At 37.2% G+C, this 23,172-nt stretch overlaps 1 protein-coding gene across 1 annotated transcript in view; it reads left to right on the top strand.

Annotated features, from left to right (window-relative positions):
• The first annotated feature begins 2,887 nt into the window (after positions 1–2,887).
• The window catches only part of LOC104139656 (uncharacterized), a 44,366-nt gene continuing 24,081 nt past the window's right edge, over positions 2,888–23,172 (top strand). Inside the window, exons 1-5 of the mRNA XM_009667925.2 lie at positions 2,888–2,978; positions 10,575–10,712; positions 17,548–17,588; positions 19,989–20,026; positions 21,473–21,559. Coding sequence (XP_009666220.2) covers positions 2,955–2,978; positions 10,575–10,712; positions 17,548–17,588; positions 19,989–20,026; positions 21,473–21,559 — 328 coding nt within the window. The 5' untranslated portion in view covers positions 2,888–2,954. The remainder of the gene's footprint in view (positions 2,979–10,574; positions 10,713–17,547; positions 17,589–19,988; positions 20,027–21,472; positions 21,560–23,172) is intronic.

The raw sequence follows: 23,172 nt of genomic DNA, 5'->3' as shown, positions 1-23,172 counted from the left end.
CTGTAATAACAAATTTGAGGTCTTTAGTCATAGGACCTTAATGACTTGCATCTAGAATATCTGTAACATTGCTTTGGGATCCATCTTGAAGGCTTTGTTGAACTTGGAAGCAGAATGGAAATTAGAGTGGTTTAACTTTCTGTGCTTCTCAGGATATTTGAACCGAATATTTTAAAGCTGACTTGAATAACTTTCACCCAGCCCTGTCAGAGTTATTCCTTCTGCGTATCCAGAGAGCTGATGCATCTTGAAACAAAAGGACTATTGCCCCAGGATATGAAATGAGAGCAGTTGAACTCTGGAGGTCCACGCTTCTGGGAATGAAGGAACCAAACAAGCCGTCTAGAGCATGCACTCAGGAGGCGCTTTGGCAGAGTCTAAAGCTAGTATAATTCCCAGTTTTAGTCTCCAGCTCTCCAGTTGAGAAATGCCTGCCCCTATTTTTTACATTTGACTTTAGTAGGATAGTGCTCTAGCTCACTAGATTTCAAAGCTGGTGTGCTAAACTATTCCTGTCCAAAAGGTGAAGCAAGAACAACTGAAGTAAGAGTTAGTTAAATGCCCTAGAAAGTTTCCAGATGAGCATCCCTCTTCACAAAAAGTTCCCATGTACAAATCTGCATTTTTGCTTTGCTACGTGGCTGCTTGTCATATACATGAATCTGAAAGTATGAATGCAGTTGAGGGTTTGTGTGTGTGTGCATGTGTGTGTTTTTACCTCTTAATTTGCTTGCTTTTTAAATTAGCCTTGTTCTTTTGTCGGCAAATATAAGCAAAATGAGAATTGAATAGCTCAGTATAAAAGCTGTGCTTTCTCAACTACTCTTATCTTCAGAGCTGTGTCATAAAAGAAGCTTCCTGCTAAGGCTTTCAAATAAATATGCAAAGTAAAAAAACAAATGAAAAACCAACACAAACCACAACCTTGCAATCCAGAGATTAAAACAGTCTGAAAGAACAACACATTCTCCTGAGTTACTTAGGTTTTGATTCCTTAATATGTCTTGCCATCTTACTAGTTCTCCAGTCCTCCTAGAATTTTCCAGATAGCTATTAATATTAACATGCATTAGGAGGAAAAAAAAAAAAAGAAAAGAAAAGGAATTCTCCCTAGCTGGGATAGGGTGCACTTTCACAGTATTTTGCAAATGAGGTTTGTGCCGTTATTTAAGTATTTCCAGCTGGAGAACCTGAGGCCCAGGAAGGATAAGAATGTGCCCCCTCAAAAGGAAACTAGTGAGCAAGCCACAAAGCAAATGCAAGCCCATCTGCTGTAAACTAGGTCTCTTATATGTCTATTTTTGTATAATCATGTTAGTAAAGTCTCACTACGTGGTAGTTGACAAAATGTGTTAGTGTTCCTTGGGCTTCTAGGAGGAGTAAATGAGAAGCCTCCCCTGTAATTGACTTGTTATGTATAACAGTTTTCATGAAGGTCTTCGTAGCCAAGTCCTACTTTTTCAATATGTGAAACCAACCTGAAATAACAACTGAAAAGGGGGCCTGGGAAGACTTCTAGATACATCGCAGTAAATAAATAAAGCACATAGGACAGATATATTTTTTTAAGAATCTTCAATGGTATCTGTCTTTTGTTTGTTTGTGCGTGTGCGTGTCTGAGTGCCTTTGTATATGTATTTTTGGGGTTCTATTCCAGGTAGAAACTAAGTAGTAGTAAAAAGTGTTCATCTTGGCAAAAACTGGAAGTTTGAAAATCGCTAGGGTGCAGGATCAGACTGCAAAATGACTTGAAGAAACTGAAGTTGTCAGAAGTGTGAGCAATAAAGAAATGCTTGACATTTACAAATGTGAAGCTCTGGGCCCAGAGAAAGGAAATCAAGATCTCAGTCAGAAAATGAGAGCACCTCTTCATTTATAGTAAATTTCAGCTTGTCTCTTTGGTACCATCTGCTGCTTATTCATATTCCAAATATCACAGTATTCACTTAAGAGGTGTGGGAAATTAATTGATGGGTTGGAAGGGAATGTTATTCCAAAATCAGTCTGGTTTTAGGTGTTTCTTAATCTGACACAATTTAAATCTCACAGTACTAATGTCATTATTACTTCCTCAGACTGTACTTCTACTCCATTACAGGAGAATAAATGTAAATTCCTTAGGCTGATGGAGTTTTGCTGATTTATACCAGTTAGTGACATAGGCTACTGATTTTCTTAACAATTGATTATCCTTCATCTGTCTGCCTGTATACAGTATAATACCTTTCATTGTAACCTATGGCTCATCTTTGATTACACTCAATTTTTTAATTTCCGGATTTTTCCATATTTTCTAATAGCAAACTTAATTTGGTCCCAATCTGCAATATCAAGCAGTCAGCATGTCATTTACTGGTTTGGTAATATTGGTGTACAACTCCAAACAGTGAGTGTTTTTTTTTTCTTTTTAATTTTATGTTGGCATGTAGACATCTGTGTTTGTAGGTCCCTATGTAAGATATCAGTTCAAAATGCAGTCAGCAATAGTTACTGTATTTTATAATTTAATTCCTCTGTTTAGAAATTTAGCATTTCCCAAGAATTTTTGTTTATTTTTGGAAAATATGAAAAAGTCAAGCAGTTTTGCCTTGGAGTTAGCTACATGTTCCAGTCATTTTAGGCAGGAATAGCTTTATGTCTGTTAGATGATGAACAAAACAGGAACAATCTGTAAGAAACTATTTCCTGAGTCCATCATAATTATTCAGACCATGCTTTTATTTTGTTGGTAAACATTGTTCTTTAATTCAGAAAACAGTTTGTACTGGCATTGGCCAGCCTGCCTCATTTGATAATGGGCTCTGAATCCAGTGGATTATTGCAGGGATTTTATCTTGCAGTAATCTCCCAGGAGAAATGTGCAAACAGCTGGGAGGGCAAGGAGGAGCTGCAGTGTGCAGGGGAAATTCTTTGGAGCAGAATTTTGGGGTGCTGGAGTGGATCTCAATAACGATATGAATCTTTTCTGTTTTTCTCTGGTAAGTCTATGTGCGCGTGTTTTCTTTTGCCGGATTGCTGAGTTGATGAACTGAAATAGTGGGTGTGTTTAGAAGGAAAAAAAATCAAGGTGTTGTATCAAGGGTTGTGTAATGGCAGTGAGTCTCTCTAGCATATAGGAAAGAATTTAAGTATGAGACTTTATACAGACAAAAATACAATTCAGTAAAAATAAAATGAAGCAAACCACATCATAAAATAAAGTAAAAAAAAGACATCTATAAGTTTGAAAATGTGCTGTGTGCTATCGGTGACAACTGCAAAAATGTGTAGATTTTAACAAGTGGCTTTTGAATGTTTGCAACCATCTTCTGACTCTTGGGTGTCAAAATGACTAAATATGTGTGTTCTATAATTTGCTTTAAGTTGTTTTGTTTGAGATAGTAGTAGCTCCATTTTTTTTGGCTAAGTAGTTTGGGAGAACTACTAAAACTTTTCTAGCATTAGTTTTCTATTAGCCAAGAATGCATATGCAGTCATCTGAGCGAATCCAGTCATATGGCTATTCTCACTCAAGGACAGAGGAGTTGATCTCTTTAGTTTACTGTTTTTCTTTTTTCCTCTTTTCTTACCCCAAGACAACTGGTCAGAATGAACAAGTAAAATCAGGAGTAGGAAATCTACAGAAATGGTTTCTGTTTTCAAAGCTTAACCACCTGCTAAGTACTATTACAATGCTCAGTATTAGCAGTGATTGTTAGTCACTACTAATTAGTATATTTGGGAGTATATTTGCTGTATTTACATAGCACAGTAGATCTGTTTTTCCCATTTTTCATATTTGCCCAGATGTTTAGACTATCTTCCCCAGATGTTTAGAAAGAAAAATAAAAATTAATATTCAAACTGCACTGATAAAAATTCCAGTATTGGGGGAACTGCTTTGTGCAAACTGTTATTCCTGATTACTAATGCTCTCTTAGCACAGTGTCGGTGCTTTCTAGACAGTAGAGATTAAAAGCTGTTTTAGGGGACTTAGTGTAAAATACGATAGTATTTTAGGATTTTATTTCACAAGCCCCCTTATAAAAAGTGATTATCTGGGAATTCAATGATACTTTTGATCTCAGTTTAATATTAATACCTGTGAATTAGATCAAAGTTAACAGTGGTTGTGTGGTGCCCACTACAGCTGTATGAAAATATTGATTTCTGCAGTTCTGTAGGACAGACCGGCTCAATCAGTGTTTTATTGTTCCATTGGGGCACCTCCTTGTTTTCTGCATGCTTCAGTTTTTAAGACGTTGTTGAGCATTCAGTTGAGGAATCAGCTTTTAAGCAAAATGAGGGATAGATTGTGTACGTGAGAGTGGGTCAAGATACAGATTTTTCTCTTAAACTGGATGTGCAACAACTGGAGGTTTTGTGAAAGATATAATGACTGCAGTAACAATGGATGGTTCAGACAAGTGAAAGCTAGTGCCATGATAGTTTCTGTAATGAAATAATTAGTTCCGTTTAAAGATTGATGCTAAGAAGATAACCTCCATTCTTCACAAGCTTTCTGTGTGAGCCACTCTGATCACTGTAGTAATCTTTTGAGCACCTGGCAAAACATCTCACATGTTATCATAAATTATCTTAAGGTAAGTGGTAAATCATTAGTGCAGGTCTATATTTCATAAAACTCAGAGCTCTGTGCATGCACTCATTCCTATGCATGTGACACAGTGCAGTTGTTTTCTGTAATTAGATTGTCTAGCCTGGAAGTGAGCTGGTCCCAGTATGTACACTAGCCACTTTTACTCCATCAGTCAATTGATCATGAAAAGTCTGGCAACAAAGTGGTTAAAATATCAAAAGAGCTATGAAGATATTTTTCTCTTCAAGAAAGGCACATCAAAAATTATGCACAGCAGCAAAATAGACTTCAAAAACATCTTTTAGAGGCACTTTAGGAAACAATTCCTTAGTAGATGTAAATGGTCATTGATCAATTGAAATCATTGCTGATTTATACCAAGTGAACATCTGCAGAAAATACTGAACCTGGAACCTCAGAAGAGAACCTTAGACTATCAGCAAACATAGGAAAAAAAAGCTCTCCAAAAAAACAGTATTTGCATGGAAGTATTTTCGCCACATAGTGATTGACTGATAGGACTTCATACTGTAACAAGAGTGTGTGTGTGTGTGTGTGTGTGTGTGCACATATGCATATATTTTTAAAATATTTTGTTTTAAATGTTAGACAATAATTTTTTACCTTTCTGAGTATGCTGGGTGAAGTAAGCTGTAATTTGAGGGAATGCCAAGAATATGCTATTTAAAAACAGGGCAGGACCAGACTTTTGGTTAATATAAAGTGGTGGAATCCTGTGGTTATTAAAGGAATGGCATTAGTTTGTGGTAGGAGATTTGACTTTCTGTAGGTTTGATGTTGTACCTGTCCATAAGCCTAAGACCAATTTTCAGCATGGCAGATGCAGTATTATGGGCTGGTCCAGCAAGTGATGAGAAGGAGGCTGAAGACACCCAAGAGTCAGAAGATGGTTGCAAACATTCTGGTAGCCTGGACTGGACTCTGTCCTTCCGAGGGAGGCAGGTGGAAATTACTCCAGCCTTGTGCAGCCTGTGAGCCCTGTGATCTCCTAGTAAGAGCAGTCCAGCATGGGGTGGTTCCCCAGCAGCACTTTGTGTCCTGAGTTAACTTCAGAATGATTTAACTTCTCAGTCGAGATTAATTTTGCATTAGACTCATTGCCTTGGTCTGAAGAGATTTCCGAACAAATTGGTTGCTTCTTCAAAACCTGGTGTCCCTGTTTCATTTATAAAAGGGTCTAATGCACAAGCATCTCATGATGAAATGTTAATCTTAGTTCCCAAACTTGCAATGCCTTACCCATCTTATGGTGCTTAACATGTCAGAGGATTAAATATGAATCATTGCATTATGGGCAATATACAGAGAGGTGCCCAAATCAAACACCACTTCTATATTAGCTGCAGAAATTTTGTCTCCAGAACACCTATTTGATAGCCTGCCTAATAAACAGCAGAATCCTACAAATCTAAGACATAAAAGATACTATTAAATTGTCTGGTCCTTTAATCAAGGTAGAAATATTTCCTACATTATTTTCCTGGATCATGTCCAATATCCAGGATATATTCATTGGGGTAAGCACCTGTTCACCTGCAGCACTACTACTCCTACTCTGGGTTCTTCTTCTTCTGAGAGGATATGCTTTTATTAATATTGCAACATTACCCCAGAAGTAGCAGAAAGGTCTCCTATGATGGGTCTGTCTTTGAACAATGGTGTAAACTTTTAGACAGGCTTTTTAGATATTTCTCTACTTTTGGAGGCACAAGGACCACAGGGGCTACAATTCTATTGACAAAGTATGTCCAGGAAAGTTTCCAGGCGTTGAGTACCACTGGCACAGAAGAACCTGTATCTGCTGTAGTAAACTGTGTCGCTCTCCAAAACAGGATGGCTGCATGCAACCCACCTGTAGAGGTTGGTTTTAACAACTGACGGTGCTAAAGGGTTGTTTGGAAGCCATAACAGTTGGCATGAGACAAGTGTGGGCCAGGGACTGTTTTGGCAGGCTAGCAGTACAGATGATCATGTTACAGCAGCCTGGATCATTCTTGTCCATCGTTTAATTTACTAAGGGAGCTGCAGCCAGATGTATTTCTGTTTCAAAGAAAAACTGAGTTCAAGTAAAGTTTCCATAAGAAAGTGGATGTGAGGGGCATGAAAAACCTCCTTAGATAAGGCTAGATGCTACCATCTTTCCCAATGGGCAGTGGTGTTAGCAATGGAGTTGAGGAAGACAGGGAAGAATTTCAGATGCTTAAGAGCTGCCAACATCCTATATGTCAAAAATCAGTGAGAGAAGGGCAGTATGGAAAGGAGACAATGTGCCTAATCACAGGAGTGCTCAGATCAGTTATTCAAGTTGAGCACTGTTTTGAGTTTAAGCTAAACAAGATCCCTTTCATTTTTCCATTTCTCTTCCATACAGTAGCTTTCTAACTACCAGTTTTGCTAGTAAAACATGAAGTTAAGTACTGAGGGGAAGTCTATTCCTCTTAGCAATTTTCAGTAGCGTAGAACTAGTTATTTCTTTTAACTTGATAGTTGGCTTAAAGATGTGTATTGCTGACAGCACAGTGTAAACCATATTACGTCTAATATTATAGACTGAAATAGTCTTGGCAATAAACTAAGGCTTTTACTATGAAAGACAGAGAAAGTAATTACTAATAAGAGTGGTATAATTGATATGTTATTACTTAGACAAAGCCTCCATATGTTAAAGGAATCTTAGAGCAAACAGAAAGATCCTAATGCTCTTATGGCTAGTGGGATGTGATGTTATTTAGAAATGTATTTGACTTGGAAATATGTGTTTTAGCTAAGGAGGATCACTTGAACGTGTGAGCAACGTCCTCTGAGGTGAACTGTGAGTGGAAGAGTTCTGAGTGCTCGAGCTGTGGTACTTTCCATGTAATCATCTTCGTACACTCTGTGTTCTTCTTAGCTGAACTGCGGTCACCCCACCATACACAGAAATTCATATTTACTCTATGAGTTGGAGAATGACCAGACTGCCTTACCAAATGTCCCTTCCCCTACCCCAATCAAGGTAGTCTCTGCACACCAGGATAATGATGCTTCACAAAGAGAACTATAGACAATTATTTTCTTCTACCTCTGAACCAGGATTTTTTCTGCCGTAAAACTTCTAATACAAAGGGCTTAAAAAGGCTTTCGCATCCCATGTGGGACAAAAAGGAAAAGTACTAACTCTTCCAGAATTAAGTTAAATGTTTTCTTCTACTATCTCTTAAATTACTCTGTGCTATTTAGTGTACTCAGGACAATGAAAGGAATTAAGATTAAAGGCTAAATCTACACCAGCTCAGGTCTGTACAGTATTTTCTTTCATTATTTGATATTTGGGAGGGGGGTCGGAAGATGGATTGTGGATGAGCTTTATGCCCCTAGAAAACCCCTGACAGACTAGCTTATATCCTTTGCTCACCAATATGCTTCCTAATTCAGCATAAATAGATATTTGCCTTATTTTGCCAGATAAAGAAACTTGTGTCTGTGTAGCCAAAGAGTTCTCAATATCCCCAAGCACTTTTGATTGGTGTGTGACTTAGGGTGAAACAGCAGAGAAAAACTAGGTTTTAGGGAGTTAATAGGGTAATGCTGCTCTCAAATAATGAGTTATGACTAAAAAAGGGTAGTGTTTTTGGAGATTTTTTTACTAATAGTTTTTAAACAAGACTTTTAGTCTTTTCAATGTGAAATGAAAATATTTATTGACATTAGATTTGGGGGGACAAAAATAGATGTCAGTTAAAAGAAGAAGAAGAAGCAAGAAAATTTTAAGTTAAGTGAAATACTTTGGATTGCCCTGAAAGAATTTCTTTCAATGTTTCTCTCCCCCTCAAAGAAAAGTAAAACACCAGCTAGCAAACAAATCTTTTGTTCTGCAAACTGAAGACTCTCCTTTCTCACTCTTTCATTCTTTTGCTTGCTCTCTTTCTTTCACTGTTTCTCTCTTTTGTAGTTCAGTCTCACAATTGAAAACTCTCTTCACCAAGCTCCTGAATTCTTCCCTGGGCAAGCAGAAGTATTTGCTTACATTTTACTTTGCAGAAACCTGGGACTGACTGGGTAACAAGGTCTTCAACTCATCAGTTAAGTGCAGAAATGCTTACTCCACAGCTTCAAACCTAAACTGCCATTTCTACATGGCCAGACAGTTATAGTAAGGAAGAAAGTATTTTTTGAAAGCTTCTCTGCAACTTTCCTACCTGGCCTCTTGCTAAAGATTAAAAAAAGATATACAGGCATCATTATAATAGGTACTCTGTAAATTCTTTTTAGCAGGAATGAAAGAAGAAAAATTGTTGCGTATTGAGACACACAACATTTCCTGCAACCTAGTCCTAGAAAGTCTGTGTGTCAGGTAGCATACCAGCCACTTTAGCCTGAACTATGCAGGCTCTACTGCATGGCTCGTGTACAGAGGAAAAACGTCTCTCTTAGATGCAGGAAGCTCTTAAAGGTTTTTGATCTGAATGCAGGCTGAGTATGACTGACTGCTGTATATGCCAGAATCACATTTCCATAACCCAAAGGTTCAACTTTCCTTCTAATGTGGACTTTTAAAAGAACTACCTAACCAGTGAACTTTCTTTGCAAATAGTTCTTTCTAGTGGGCGCTCATTTTTAGAAAATGCAGGTGTGGGACAGACAAAACCCTCCTAATATTCAGGTAGGGCCAAGCGGAAATAAATGCAGGTGCATGGTCAGACCCCAGGCTTAGCTGGCTGTTAGGAGCATCAGCAGTGCATGGTGGGCTTTATAAGCCAGGTTCTACTTTCCCAGGAAGTATTAGCTCAGGTCTTAGCATAAATTCTGGTATATAATCCAAGTGTTTTCAAGAGCTTCAACTTACGACGTTTCTCCCACAGTGTTTATCTGGGCTTATCAGAGACTGTAGTAGACTGAAGCAAGCAAAGTTCAGTAGCTAAACAGTGTGGTTAAAGAAATTAGTCATGTCTTTGAACTACTGTTTCAGCAGCCAATAGTATTACTGCTCTAATCCCAGGCAGACTTTATCCAATCTCAGCATGCTTTCTAGCCGGTAAAGCTTTAACATATTAACTGTATCGCTTCAAATATATGTGTGTGTTTATCTCCTGTACTAGAAGGATAAATGCTATTTTATAATAAATGCCCTATTAATTTCACTGGTGCTGTTCTGCTATAAGTGGTACTGCTATAATTGTGATTTATTCCTTAATTAAGGCAGTTAAAATCAATGATCAAAATTCACTGGGAAAATGACTATTCAATGTAAGTCAAGTGGCAACATCTAGAATCTAGAAAAATTACTTCGTGTCTTTGGTTTTACCATGTGCTCTCATTTAACTCTTGAACTTTGGGATGGTGATGTGTATCTGAAATCTTTGGCTCTTGGAGACATAGGATTAAATGTGAGAATCTCAGTTTCTGTTAAAATACTTATATTCTTGGTGGTTGGAGAAAAAGAGCTTATATATCATATAACACAGAGTTCAAAAATTTGAATGCAAATGGAATATTTCAAATACATTTTCGGCCAGTCTCATGATTTGGGGGATCTAAATCATGACTATTAGATTCTGGGAACTGGCAGCACTCCTTTTCTCTGCTTCTAAGAGATAGAGCTAACCTGTTTGCATCAGCTTAACTTTTTCCCATCAAGAAGTAGTATAAACTACAGATGTATCCTGAAATTTTCACATAATATATGGGAAGACATATATACCTGATTTTACTCTTTTTAAGCAGGTATTGTTTGTTTTTACTGTACCTTCAGCTTTGCTCCTGCCAATCTGTGGAATCTATGCTGTGATACTGCAAACTCTAGCATTCTGGCACTTCTTATTAGCAATTACTATATGCTACTTTACAAGGAGAGGAGGGAAAAAGAGCTTCAAAAGATAGGGGAGAAAAATTCCTCTAATTGTAATTCTCTACTCTAAATTAAAGAAAAATCTGGCCTTTTTTTTTTTTAATGTGTTTACAAGTGCACCTCTAATAACATTTAAATCTGTTTTAGGAAGGTTCCATGGACAGCTTGTATGAACCTGTCCCAGAACATCAAGAACCTAAGGATGCAGTCAGTATCAGCAGCCGGGCTAGTACTCCAGCAAGCACATATGTCAACTGTGGACAACCCGATAGGTCTATGTCTTTGGTAAGTAAAACTCATTGTAAAGTATGCAATCTCTTCTACACAAAACTGTTACTCTGTATGCTGCACATGTCTATGTAGATGTATGTGTGCTCAACTGATTTAATTGCTAGTTTGAAATTTTTAAGGGTTTTAGAGCCACAAATCTAATCTCACTTCTGTAGCCAAGGAACTGAATTCTGTCCAGCCTTAACAAGCACACTTCACAAGCAAGTCATGAGTTTCTGTACAGCTAGCAGCAAACTGAGATTAGCACAACTTCACTGTACAAGGGAATTTCTCTTTGCACCTATGCAGCATACGAAAATGCCGGGTACATCTATTAGTAGAGTTTGTCTCCACAAAATATACTATCAGCGCCTTTGTTTTTTGTTTCTATTAACAAAAGATGCCTTTCTAAAGAGTGAATTACATTGATTTTGTAACTGATGTCTATGTGGAATTGCCTTTACATTTTGCAAGTCCTCATTAGGTAAATATGTGAAGAGAGTTGTCTTTTGGGTTTTTTTTTCCTCGTAAATAATGTTACCCTACTTAATCCTTTACTACTGGTATGTTATTCGCGTGATATTTCATTGAGGCTTTGACAAATACTTTAATACAGTATATTAAATTTCATAATCTATTTTATTTCATTTCATAATCTCTTTCCTCTGCTTAACAATGCACCTTCATTTATAGTTACTATCTCTATCTTTGTAAAATAGTGACATACGATGTAGTCTGGTGAAGGAATAAAAAGAAACCAGGATATTCATTATACAAGGAAGAAAGACTGTCTTCCTTTCAGAAATTATGCCAGGTTTTACCCATGTGCACTCTGGCTTGGGTACCATGTACGTGTATATCTACTGGACCTATGATGTTGCAATGTCACAAAGCAGGTTTGCAAACAGCACTTGTATGGGGAAAGTGTTGGAGGTGGAGGAATAGCAGAATGGCTGGGGAGTTGTGGCGTGCACTTTTGGAATACGTAAAGGAATGGAAATAATTTGTTCTTCTCAGTCCTTGGTGCTGCAGCCATCTCACTCCTTGCATGTCTCTATCTTCCAGATAATCACCTGGAAGCTTTGTCCCGGTTTTGAGAGTGTAAAAGTGAAGAGAAATCAAGATGATTCCTCATAGCATTAGCACAGATTGGTTATAGGCGTGCCCGGATTATAATTTTACCTCAGTAGGTGGGAGATGCTCTCCTACATGACAGGGTTTCTCCCTATTTCCAGGTTGTGACCTTCTTACTATAAAATTAGCTGCATGAGGAAATATGGCTACAGCCTCATCCTAGGATGCTTGCAGTATTTCAGTTGTGAGAAGCCCTAGCTGCTCAGCTATGGCTGTGTTACACAACCATATTGAAACCTGCTATTCTTCTAATGAAGGTGGGGTATTTTGGTTCAGCTTCTATGTCCATTCAGTCTTTTTCTCCTTTGCTATAACTGCTAACCAGGTTACTGATTGATGACAACTGCGCTCCTATTTGTTTGTCAGGTAGATGCTTATCCAGTAGGAATTGGCTTTAGACAAGTAAATGGAAAATTAAAAGCAGGTGAGTTTATTGGTTGGTGCCCAGCTACACTATTGTAGCATGTGGTATATGACCTCCTAATATAAGTGACACTTTGTAGTGGATAGCTACTAGAAATTGTCCTTTACCTAGTGAAGCTGTGGTAGAGACAAATGCATAACACTGTGCTCTGCACCAGGATGTTACAATGTGTAAGGCTAACCGTGGTGGAATGATAGTTTACCTTGGGCTTTTTATTTCTTGCTTTTCTTGTTTTGTTCAGTTTTCTTATTCAGCTGGCTTACTTCAAGCTCTTTATGATTTTAATATAGAGTTAGGCTTCAGCAATTTTTTGGCTAAAGAAAACTAATCAACCTTTCTAATATAAACTGTTTATTTTCACTGAGCCAGCCTAGAGAGGCAGATTTGCTGCCAATGTACATTAGAAAATCCAGAATGTTAATCTGAAAAAATTGCATCCAAACATTTCTGACATTGTTTAGTGCTGTTTCTGTCAGACGGCAGAATGCACAGTCCATGGAGATACATATACAGCAGTGAATAGAAGAACCCAGCACTTTGGTTTCTGCTAACTCTTATCATACTTTTCGGTTTTCCTAAAAGAGAGATTTTAGTGATGCTGCATATTTTCATCACTAAATTTAAAATTCATCATCAGTAAAAGGGTAAATCGGTAAGCAAACTGTTGGTTCACTACATACTAACAAGAAGCTTTTACTTTTTTAACTTTATTTTGTTCTGTTTTGAGAGAATGTTCAGCTCAGCACTTAACTAAAAATAACATCTGGATGCTGTGTCACTGTGCTGGCTGTAGAATCAACATGGTTATTTATAAAATACTCTCTAGAAATGGAAAACAAGATTAGTGATGACGTGTCAGCAGTAAGACCTATGGAAAAATGCTGCTAAGGCCAAAGCGCTATGTGTAATCTTATCTGCTATTTCTAGCATGTGAGTTATTAGACATACACCTTAGATGAAGCCGTTAAGCTTATTAACTGAGCCCATTTGTACTTCTTTCCCATTTTTAATTCCGTCACTTGATTCCACACTGCGAGGCAGTCCCTGCAGCATGATAAATTCTGAACATTATTGGCTCCCTCAGGCCCTGATTCAGTCATCTATCATTATTCAGTAATGTACATACTTAAGCGCATTGCTAAGTAAGTATGGGCTTGAGAATGTGTTCAAATGCTTTGCTGAACCATGGCCATGCAGATTCCGCATAACTGTTAAATCCCCTTAGGGCAGAGCAGCCTGGAAGTGTACAATTCCCTCATATGAGACTTTGTCCCCCGTCTATTTTCTGTACAACTTCAGAAATCCGCAGGGCAAGTATGCAAGGTCCATACCCCACAGCTTGAAGGAGAGAGGCTAGTGGTAGAGGAATATTTTGCTTATACTGCAGCAAAGTGTTTTCTTGCAGTTACCTTATCTGTTGTAATTTGTCCTAATTGTGCCTGGGCTGTGACATTTCACCAAAGAAAATATGGAGTCCTTTGGTAACTGAAGCTGTGCAGGACATATTTCAGTGAACGCACTCTTAGAACATCCTTTTGAACTGTGATTATTTATGTTCCTGGTCAAAAATCTGCCCAAATGACACATCCTGGATGAAGAATAATCTCTCTTTCGTGTACACTGTGTTTCTCCTTCACATAACTCAGAAGACCCGCTTAGTATATGAAATGTTCTGCATGGGATGTTCTCACTCTGGGTTCCTGTGCTATTGTATTGTGCCTGTGTTTTGCACACTAGCCTTTGATTATAATCCTCTCAGGGAATTGGCCTGTTAACTGTTTGGTTAATTTGCCTGCTGCTCAGCTTCAGTTGTATTTGCAGGCAATGAGAAAAAAAATAGATGTACAGAGTTGGTCTTGAGTCTTATGAATAGTAAAGATGAATTGGATCTTCCTCAGAAACAGTTGGTAGCCGAGAGTACGTAATAATCATATGGGTGTTTATTGTCTATAGCTATTTTACTAACTGAGGAGCTGAATTCCTTCATCTTGCTACGTCTTGCGGCTTGGTATTCCAATCTTCTACCTCATGAGCTGTCTTAAACTTCTCAAGAAGAAAGCGTCCAATACCGAAACTATTTTCATATATTTCCTGTTAGATTGCAATCGTCAAATGTCATGAGATCCACATATTTTTCAACTGCTGACTGTGATATGGTTGACTACCCAGTATATCAGAAAAGTTTCAAACAGTTTATCAGTCTTTCTGAGTTATTACCAGAAAATCGCAATCAGTCATGATTTCATCTGCAATGTTATAATTGGCATTTGATTCCAGTGAGGGAAAGAAGAATGCAGGTTATCTATCTGAAATGATCACATCCTGGTTTTCAAGTCTAACAGGCACATGGGCTCTATCTAATTCAGCCAGCTTGTAAACACTGAGGGATGCATTCAGTTTTTTAATTCAGAATTATTCAGTAAAAGCAGGGGGGAAGGGGCTTAATTAATAATTTCATAATACTGAGGTTCCATATACACAGTTTGTTTTTTAGGATACACGAAAAAAAAACAGGTAATTCGTATTTGGTGTAGGGAAGGGATGAATTATTCTCACAATCAAGGTAATTCTTCACTTGAGAGAATGCAGACAGTAGATTCTACATAATATTTAATGTACATTCTAAGTGAAAACATATTTGTAAAAATAGTTGCTTCCCAGTGTCGGGTTAATGTTACAAAGGATTTAAAGTAATCAAGTACTGAAAAGAGAAAAAGAAAGAAGTGCAAACAAGAGTTATTTATCCTCGTACTCCAAGTTAGCCAACTGATTCAGATATGGCAGGAACAGGTGTGTTGAATAAAAGATGCCATTTTTAAAAGGCTATTTAAATCCACTGTCATATTTCACTATGACACTGTATCTCATGATATGTAGTGAGCTCACCTCAATATCACATAATGACATACATGCATCTTTTGGTAGATTTCAAGAAACTAGCGCTGAGGCATTGGTCTCAAAACATGGAACAAAAAGTTAAACCTACAATTTCATGTTTCATGTCCCACACCAGGTGTTTGGCATGCAAAGTTGTGAATTAATAGTCTTTCCAGATATATGACCACACTGAGATTCAGAGAGGATCATGTCTCAAATTTTACCCTGGATCATATACAACTTCTGACTTGTAATATTCCTTGGTGTTTGACCTCTTGGCACAACATTTGTTTTAATGACCCTTTCTGAAATCAAAATGTTGATATTCTTCAAATGAGGTGTTGACACTGCCTTTCCTGAAGAGCCTTAAAATCACTTTTTGAACATTTTTCAACTTCTCTGTGTGCACTCTGGAAACTGATGAAAGGAAACTCAGATCCTTCCAAGACTTGTGTCTGAAGCTTTTATCAGAAACCATTCCATAAAAGCCTTGCAATTAACATCAACAACTTTCTAGGTTCTCATGCAATGCGGTTTCCTGATGGAAAATATGATGAGACAAGTTTGAAATGTTACAAAAATAATTTTCTTTATGGACTAAATTCTGTTACTATCCTACCTGAAATTATATTATTGAAATCTATTTTTAGTGATGTGGATTTGTGTGTGTTGAGATTTTAACCTCAAATGCCTCATCTAGCCATTTCTTTAGAGATATTGAAAAGATTTGTCCCAAGACTAAAACACTGGGCTTCTTATCAAGAAGAAATTAATCTTAAATAGCTTGCAGAATTTCAAAGCAAAGTGTAAATACTATTTACTCTTTTTATCTGTACAGTGCATCTGTGAACAAATCTATACATGCAAAAAAATTCTATGGCAACTACATACAATTATTAGCACTCACAAATGTCCAGTGCTAGCAGGACCTCCTATCTTCAAGCAAAATAATCTCAGTATAGTAAAACAGCCCTTCTAATGCACTCTTCTGAAGAAGCTTAAAAAAACCCAAAAACCTGTGATGGGTTTTACTGAGAGAGGGGAAAAAATGCTCAATTATGTACTTACATTGTTTTATATATTACATGTTTTGGCTTTTCATCATGCAACCTGGATGATATTTTTAACTTACTGTGGTCAGAACCACATAGACGTAGATGATATTACATGAGGAAAATAAATTAAGAATATGAGAAATAGGTCTATACACTGAAGTTTTCATATTTACAAAATAATGAATAGTTACAATTTTTTTAACTCTGTCTTGTTGAACACCAAACTAAAAAGGCATTCGTCGTGGACATTTTTACCCCAGTTTCTGCTTCCAAGGCTGGAAGCAATAGATGATGAAAGTGATATACAGTGCTTTGACATTCTGTCTAAGAAGGTATCAAAATAGTGTTGGGACCAGAGCTCTCTTCTGTCCTAGCTTGACGTCCTCAGCTTTTCTTAAAGTTAAAATTAACTTCAAGCCCCAGGGTGACTGTGACAGCAAAGATGCTATGAGATGTTGCGGGACCAACAGCAGAATGAGGCACCCTTTTGTTCAGTCTTTCAACACATGCTTAACCCCTTTCTTCCTTCCTACATCTTGGCACCTCTTTCCTCTCTCTATGGACTTCATTCAAAGAAGGTCCCAAACTCTGTGCTCTTCAGCCCATAATGCTTAACATCTGAAAAAGAACAAGAAGGTACTTCATGATCCAGATAACTGGGTCCAAGGGATTTCCCAGTGGTATGGAGAACACACAGGAAGCAGGTGGTGAAAGAAGGATTAAGCAAGCACAGTCCAACTGCAGTGCACAGGCGAGTGTAGACATATAATCCGGCAGTATAGTTTGGGACCCAGAGGTTGTGATCTTGCCTCCAACCCAGTGCTTGATTTTGCCTCTCAGAGCTTTGTCAGCCTGACTTAAACAGCTTTCAGTTTTACCTGCAGTTTCCTGTTCTCTTCCCCATGTAGACTTCCTCTGCATGGGGTTATAAACTTTGCATCCTTCCGTGTCCTGTATAAAGCCACATTCCATCGTAACTTGTGGGTATTTTATCTTCATAACATTTTGTATTTCAGAGGCAATATTTTAAAGAATCATATTACAGAAGTAATATGATATTAGTTTTTGGTGAGGATATTGTGCTCTGATTTTTCAGGGGTGTTACAGATGTCAGTGTCAAACTCTTGGAAACCATTGATATTGAAACCTTTTAAAATCAGGATACCTAACTACATATATTCTCTGCTGCACTGTTTCCCCCCACAGCTTCAGCTGTTGGAAAAAAATGGAAATGTTAGTGGTGTTACACAGACCAAAAGTATATGGAAGCATCTTTCCATGTCTTTCCAATGGGAGAATATTATAGTTGGATTAAACATTTTTGATTCTCATAAACTTTTTTTCTCTATCTTTCCAAAAGGAATTTCCTGACTTTGAGAACACTATGACCAAAAAAAGAAAGTAAGTTGAGACCAGTCCAAGGTCTACACAGTGTCCCTATGTTTGTCTGTACCTTTCACCCTTGTTGTTTTATTAATGTGTTTGCCAATGTTGTATTAATTCTCTCAGAGTAGGTGTATTAACATTGCAGTTGGAAAGCAAGTAACAAGCTTGTAATGCATTGCTAAAGCTCTTTTGCCATTATTTTTCATATGCATAAAGCTTTCTTCAAAAATAATGGAACCAGGACAGCTAAAATCAAATGCAGTTAATCTGAGCTAGGTTTAACCATATGTCCACTTTTCTGAAAGATTGAAGTGATAACCTATTTTATAGCATGTTTGTGCCATTGACCTGGTAATCTTCTGAAGAGTTTTTTGTTTGTGTTTTTAATCCAAATAAAAATCAGTTTGCAAAATGATTCAGGTTAAGCAGGACAGACTGTATTTGTTCAAGTATATTTGTGACAGCAGTATGGTTTGGGCTAATGCTCAATATATATTAGTAAGTAGAAGAAATTATTCTGAAAATTTTTTTTGGCTGGAGATTGGAGATTATTGCATTACAGAAGTTGTCCCCTTCAAATGAGATCCTGCCTAATGGAACGACAGACAGAGATACTGTCTGGCTGGCTGTGCCAGACATGAAAATCTCTGGGAATCATATTATCTTTTTCATTTTTGGGTGGGCCCCACTGAATTCAAAACGTCAATGTGATCAGTGTCTATTGCTGAGAAATTTCAGAACAGATAACAATGAGTTCAAAGAAAATCAAGAGCCCCTTTGTCTTAATAAACAGTTTTAATCTATTTCTGATCAAATGATAAAAACACTAGTAATTTATCAACTGGAAACACAGAGGTCTATGCACTCAGAGCGTGAGATCTTAGTTGTTTTTCACTAGCCAGAGTCACTGTATTATTCTGGCTTTTCTCATCATTTTTTAATACTTTTTAGGAATCCAAACCATTGCGTAGGCTGGCATGGGTTTACCCAAGGGCTTCATTTGAAATAGCTCTACCAAATATGATGCAATCATCTGGATGCAGACCCTGTCTCTAAGGGTGTTCTGTTTAGATCAGAGCTGAGTCTGCCCTAGGGGTAGAAATAGTAATCTATAGCTCCAATGTCAAACCTTACAATGCAAATAAAACTGTGAAAATTCCAAGTTACTAACCAGAATTTAGAAAAGTCATCTAGATCATTTGGCTAGTAACTATAAAGACTGAATAAAGTTGGAGGAAAATAATTTCATTCAACTTGAAAAGATTTTATAATTAATATTATTTCATAGTGAATTCCCTGCCATTGCTACCCTGACATGCTATCTCCATTGATGATATTGAAATTATAATCACTTTATTGGCCTTTTCCATAGATATGGAGAAAGTGAATAGGGAACAATCGTTCTCTTTTTCTTACAACAGAGCAACAAGGAAGTACCCAATGAAATAGCGTAACAGAAATAAAATAAACAGAAGTATTTCTTTTTTTGACAGTAAAAATTAAATTGTGAAACTGATTGCTCTGGAAGCCAAAAAATAACAGTATTTTCAAAAAGGAGCTAGTTTTAATGGAACCGGTTCCATTAGAAATAATGGTTCACTGGTAGCCTCCAGCCGAGGAAATCCTCCAGCACCTAATTGACTGAAGCTGAGAGACAGGTCTCAATTTTTGTGCTCTTTCCCTTCTGCTGATCATTGTCACAGACTATGGAGTCTCTGGTCTCATCTAGTATAATCTTCTGGCCACATCCTGTAACTCATAAATTACTACTACAATTTGTGTTTTTTATGGATAAAAGGAAACAAATTAATTCACAGGCTAAGTCGTTGTTCATTCAGAGATTTTTTTTTTTCTTCTGAAGTTTAACTTAGTGTACTTTTGAACTCATGATTTATAAGCCTTTGACCACAGATGGAAGCATGAGTTAACGCTGTTTCTCTGTGTTAACATGCAAAGAGCTCAAGGTGTATTTGAGCAATAAAATGTACCTCTAGGTTGCGGAGATTGTGTGTTCACCTGTACCTCTTTATTTTAATTCATTATTTCGTCACCAAATTTCAGACAAATTTATAACAGTTGTAGGACACTACAGATCACATCTGAAAAAAGGTGTCACTTCTTGTTCTTTCTGATGGGCTCCCCTCTGTGCTCATGAATTCTTTGTTCCAAAAAGAAACTTGAATAACTAGTTGTATAGAATGAAAACAGAAGCTTTCAGAGCTTTGTATGACATGTGGGAGGGGGTGATTTGGTGAATAAGAAAACCCAAGTAACTCCAGTTAAAGCCAGTGAGAATTGCACAGCTAAATCTCTGTGCCCTGCTTTGAAGAATTAGGTTGAAAGTATTTGATTAAATGCACTTTCCTTTTTCATTCTGACTTTCAGCTAATGGTAAATTCTTTTAATTTCTTTTAGATCCGTCCAGAAGTCCATGTCTGAAAATGAAGCATTTGGTTAGTTACTGTTTAAATCATTTACTATGTACTTGCTAATCTCAGAGTCAACTTTAATTAAGGATCTGATTTACTTTAGAGCTGTTGGAGCAAATGCAAAGAAAATGGAAAATATTAGTCCCTAGCTCTACAGTTAAGCTACCGTATATCCCCCCCATCCTACACATATATTTGTTGTTAGATATAAACCAATCTAGTTAAATCTAGAAACCAAACTGAGGTTTAATGAGCCTATTATAAGACAAAAGGAGAGAGATATTCAGACTGTCTAGAATTTCTTTTAATCATTACAATAAAAAATTGAAATCCCTCTGACCTAATCAAATCAAGTCCCCTGCCATTTCCTGTGTTAAACTGGTTTGCTTCAGCTTTTGCAACCAACTTTGCAGAGGAAGAACTTCAGGGTTTTTATCAACCCATCCTAACACAATATATTATCTTCGACATTTGCGATATTAAGTGGGCTCTATTTTGTAAACCCTCTGTAGAAAATGATCATCAATTTCTTAAAATTTTAAAAATACTATTTTTTTTCAGTGAGACTTTTGTTTTAACATTCTATTGTTTATTCTTTGGAGGGGTTGTTTCAGTTGTATCTAGTTCTTACTGAGTAAAGGGGTTATTATATCTGCCTGCATCTATGCAGATATGTACCATAATGAAGTGTCTCAGATATCTGAAAGTTTCCTTAAGTTAAGACTTAATTCTGCAGCTCTGCACTGGGAAGAACTTACATGCAAAACAGTATCATCGGACTATAGCACCCAGTCTGTAGTGAATTCCCAGCACTTGACAGAGTCAACAAGTGCCGTCATTAAAAAAAATTTCTGACATTGTTAGAGTAAGACTGAACAATTAAAAAAAAAAGCATAGGAACTTTATAGTTATCAATATGCTGCGAAGCATGACTACTTTGAAGTTCATAGAGGGAAGAGCAGAAAGGTTATCTTATTCTCAAAGATTACCTAGGTTGTCCTGTTCATGCTGAGACAGTATCAGCCATGGAGTGTGTGTGATATTGATCTGGGGATCTTTAATACTGTGTCTTACTCATGCTAACACACTAGCTGACTAGCTGTGTTGTAAAATTAAATGCTAATTATATAATTCCTAGAAGCAAAATAAAGGCACTGATGTTCTGTGAGCTCTATGTCTTGAAACCAGGGATAAGATAACAATCATTCTGAGCGTGTTTTAACAGTGTTAAATGAGGTATTAGATGGCAGAGAAAGATGACAGAAGTCGAAGTCTGCCCACAATAAATCCCATCCATCCATCAGATTTCCTATATGGCAAAATCATCTATTCATTTCTGTATTTGAGAAGATGCTACAGTGTTCTATTGGCCTGTTTGATTTGCATTTTGATGCTACTTTTATAGACTTTCCTGTTATTTCACAGGTATGCTATGAATTCAGGTGACTGCTCTCTGTGCTTTTATTTTAGACAGGAAAAATGTGAATGGCACACTTTGGCAGGGTTCCAGGGGGCCAGAGAATGATTCGTACATCAGAAAGCACTGTCAGCTTGAAGGTAATTGCAAAATGTATTTCAGCTGATTTTGCATTTTCCACAAAGTATTTTAAAGGGCACCTAGGAAAATTTCTCATTTTTCACCAATAATCTAGCTAAATAATTTGTCAAGTCCTTTCGTGATTTACCTTTTTCTCAAGGGGAAGAAAAAAGTAGTTTAAATAATGCTTTCCTTAAAACTGGGAAGCTAAAGACACAGTCTGGGAACAATTCACTATGCAGTCCATGGGCCAAAGAAGACTTCTACTACAGTGAGTTGTCGCAGTGGTGTTGTATAGGGCTTTGCCAACTGTAATATCAGCATGTAGAAGGAATCCTAACCTATGTATCTAACAGGGAACTAAATGTACCTTTTCCTGGAACAAAAAATCTTGTTTCAAAGTAGAAGATATTATGGTAGGTGCAAAAGAGATTTGGCAAGATTTTTCCTGCAACTATTTTTTCCAATTTTCTTTCTAAAGCCCATTTTGACCAACCATATTGAAACAACCTTTGCAGCTAGTATATGGGCAGTTGCCACTGGCACTGTTTAAGGGCTGACCTGTACAAATTCATCAAAATATCTATGAGAAATAAGAAGTGAGCAATCAACCTAAATGTTTAAACATAAATTGGACTTTTGAAAATCAAAACGCTTTGAAAATCTACTTAACATTGCTCCCAGGAATGAAGTTTGTATTTATATTTTTAAAGGTCAAGGTAGATACATTATAATTACCTTGTCAGACCAAAGCAGCCAAAGTTCAGCGCATGTATCAGCAGAAACAGAAACAAAGAGATGTGAGATTAGAGTGGCTGCGCCTTTGTTCTCTCCTTAAGTCAACAGAGTATTAGACAGAAGGAAGATGACCACTGCCTTTACTTTTAATATCTCCTGTACAAGTGGTCTAGAAATCATTCACTGTTTGGAGATTCAATTGTCACCTGGTTTTACCAAAGTAAGCAGAGGACAGAGCATCAGGTTTTCCTCTAGATTTCATTTGCTTCATTACTTGAAGATAAACTCTTACATGACTGGAAAACAGCTCTGAAAGTGGTCATATCCAGAGTGCCCTGAGATCAGTGGGGGAGGGAGAAGTCTTTATTGGCTGCAGCAGTCTTGTGATTTGACCTCAAGGTTTTACACTAGAGTATATGATAATGTGTGCATGCAGCCAACCCAGCTTTTGATAGTCCTCCAATGTATGGGCGAATTGGGCTTTTAGGAACCTGAATCAGAAAGAAGAGGTTAGAGGAAAATTTAGAGGAACTCTACTCCTGCAATAAACTGATGAGGGAAAAAAGGGCCTTCAGTGGGTCTCATTGGCTTGCAAAGAAAAAGGTTGTAATGATAGGTGAAAAAAAATTAGTCATTTATCTCCAGACAAGTCGTATTTTTAACAAGCCGAAAAGCATTTCAGAATGATTCTTCAAACTACTTCAAAGCTTGTCAGTTTGGACGTGGAAAAAGGCTGAATCAGAGAACAGAACTTTTTGACCTTCCTCCAGTGTCTTTTCTACGGGAGACTTTTTTTTTTACCCTTTTAAATATCCAAAGCATGCAAAAGAAGTAGTGCACATTTTAAAAGCTGACAAGTGTTGTAATTGAAGGGCAGGGGCCCAGAGGGAATAGG

This window comes from Struthio camelus, chromosome 1, assembly GCF_040807025.1.
Source record: "Struthio camelus isolate bStrCam1 chromosome 1, bStrCam1.hap1, whole genome shotgun sequence".
Lineage (NCBI taxonomy): Eukaryota > Metazoa > Chordata > Aves > Struthioniformes > Struthionidae > Struthio > Struthio camelus.
The sequence above is the reverse complement of the archived record's forward strand: the minus strand, read 5'-3'. Positions and strand labels throughout refer to the sequence as shown.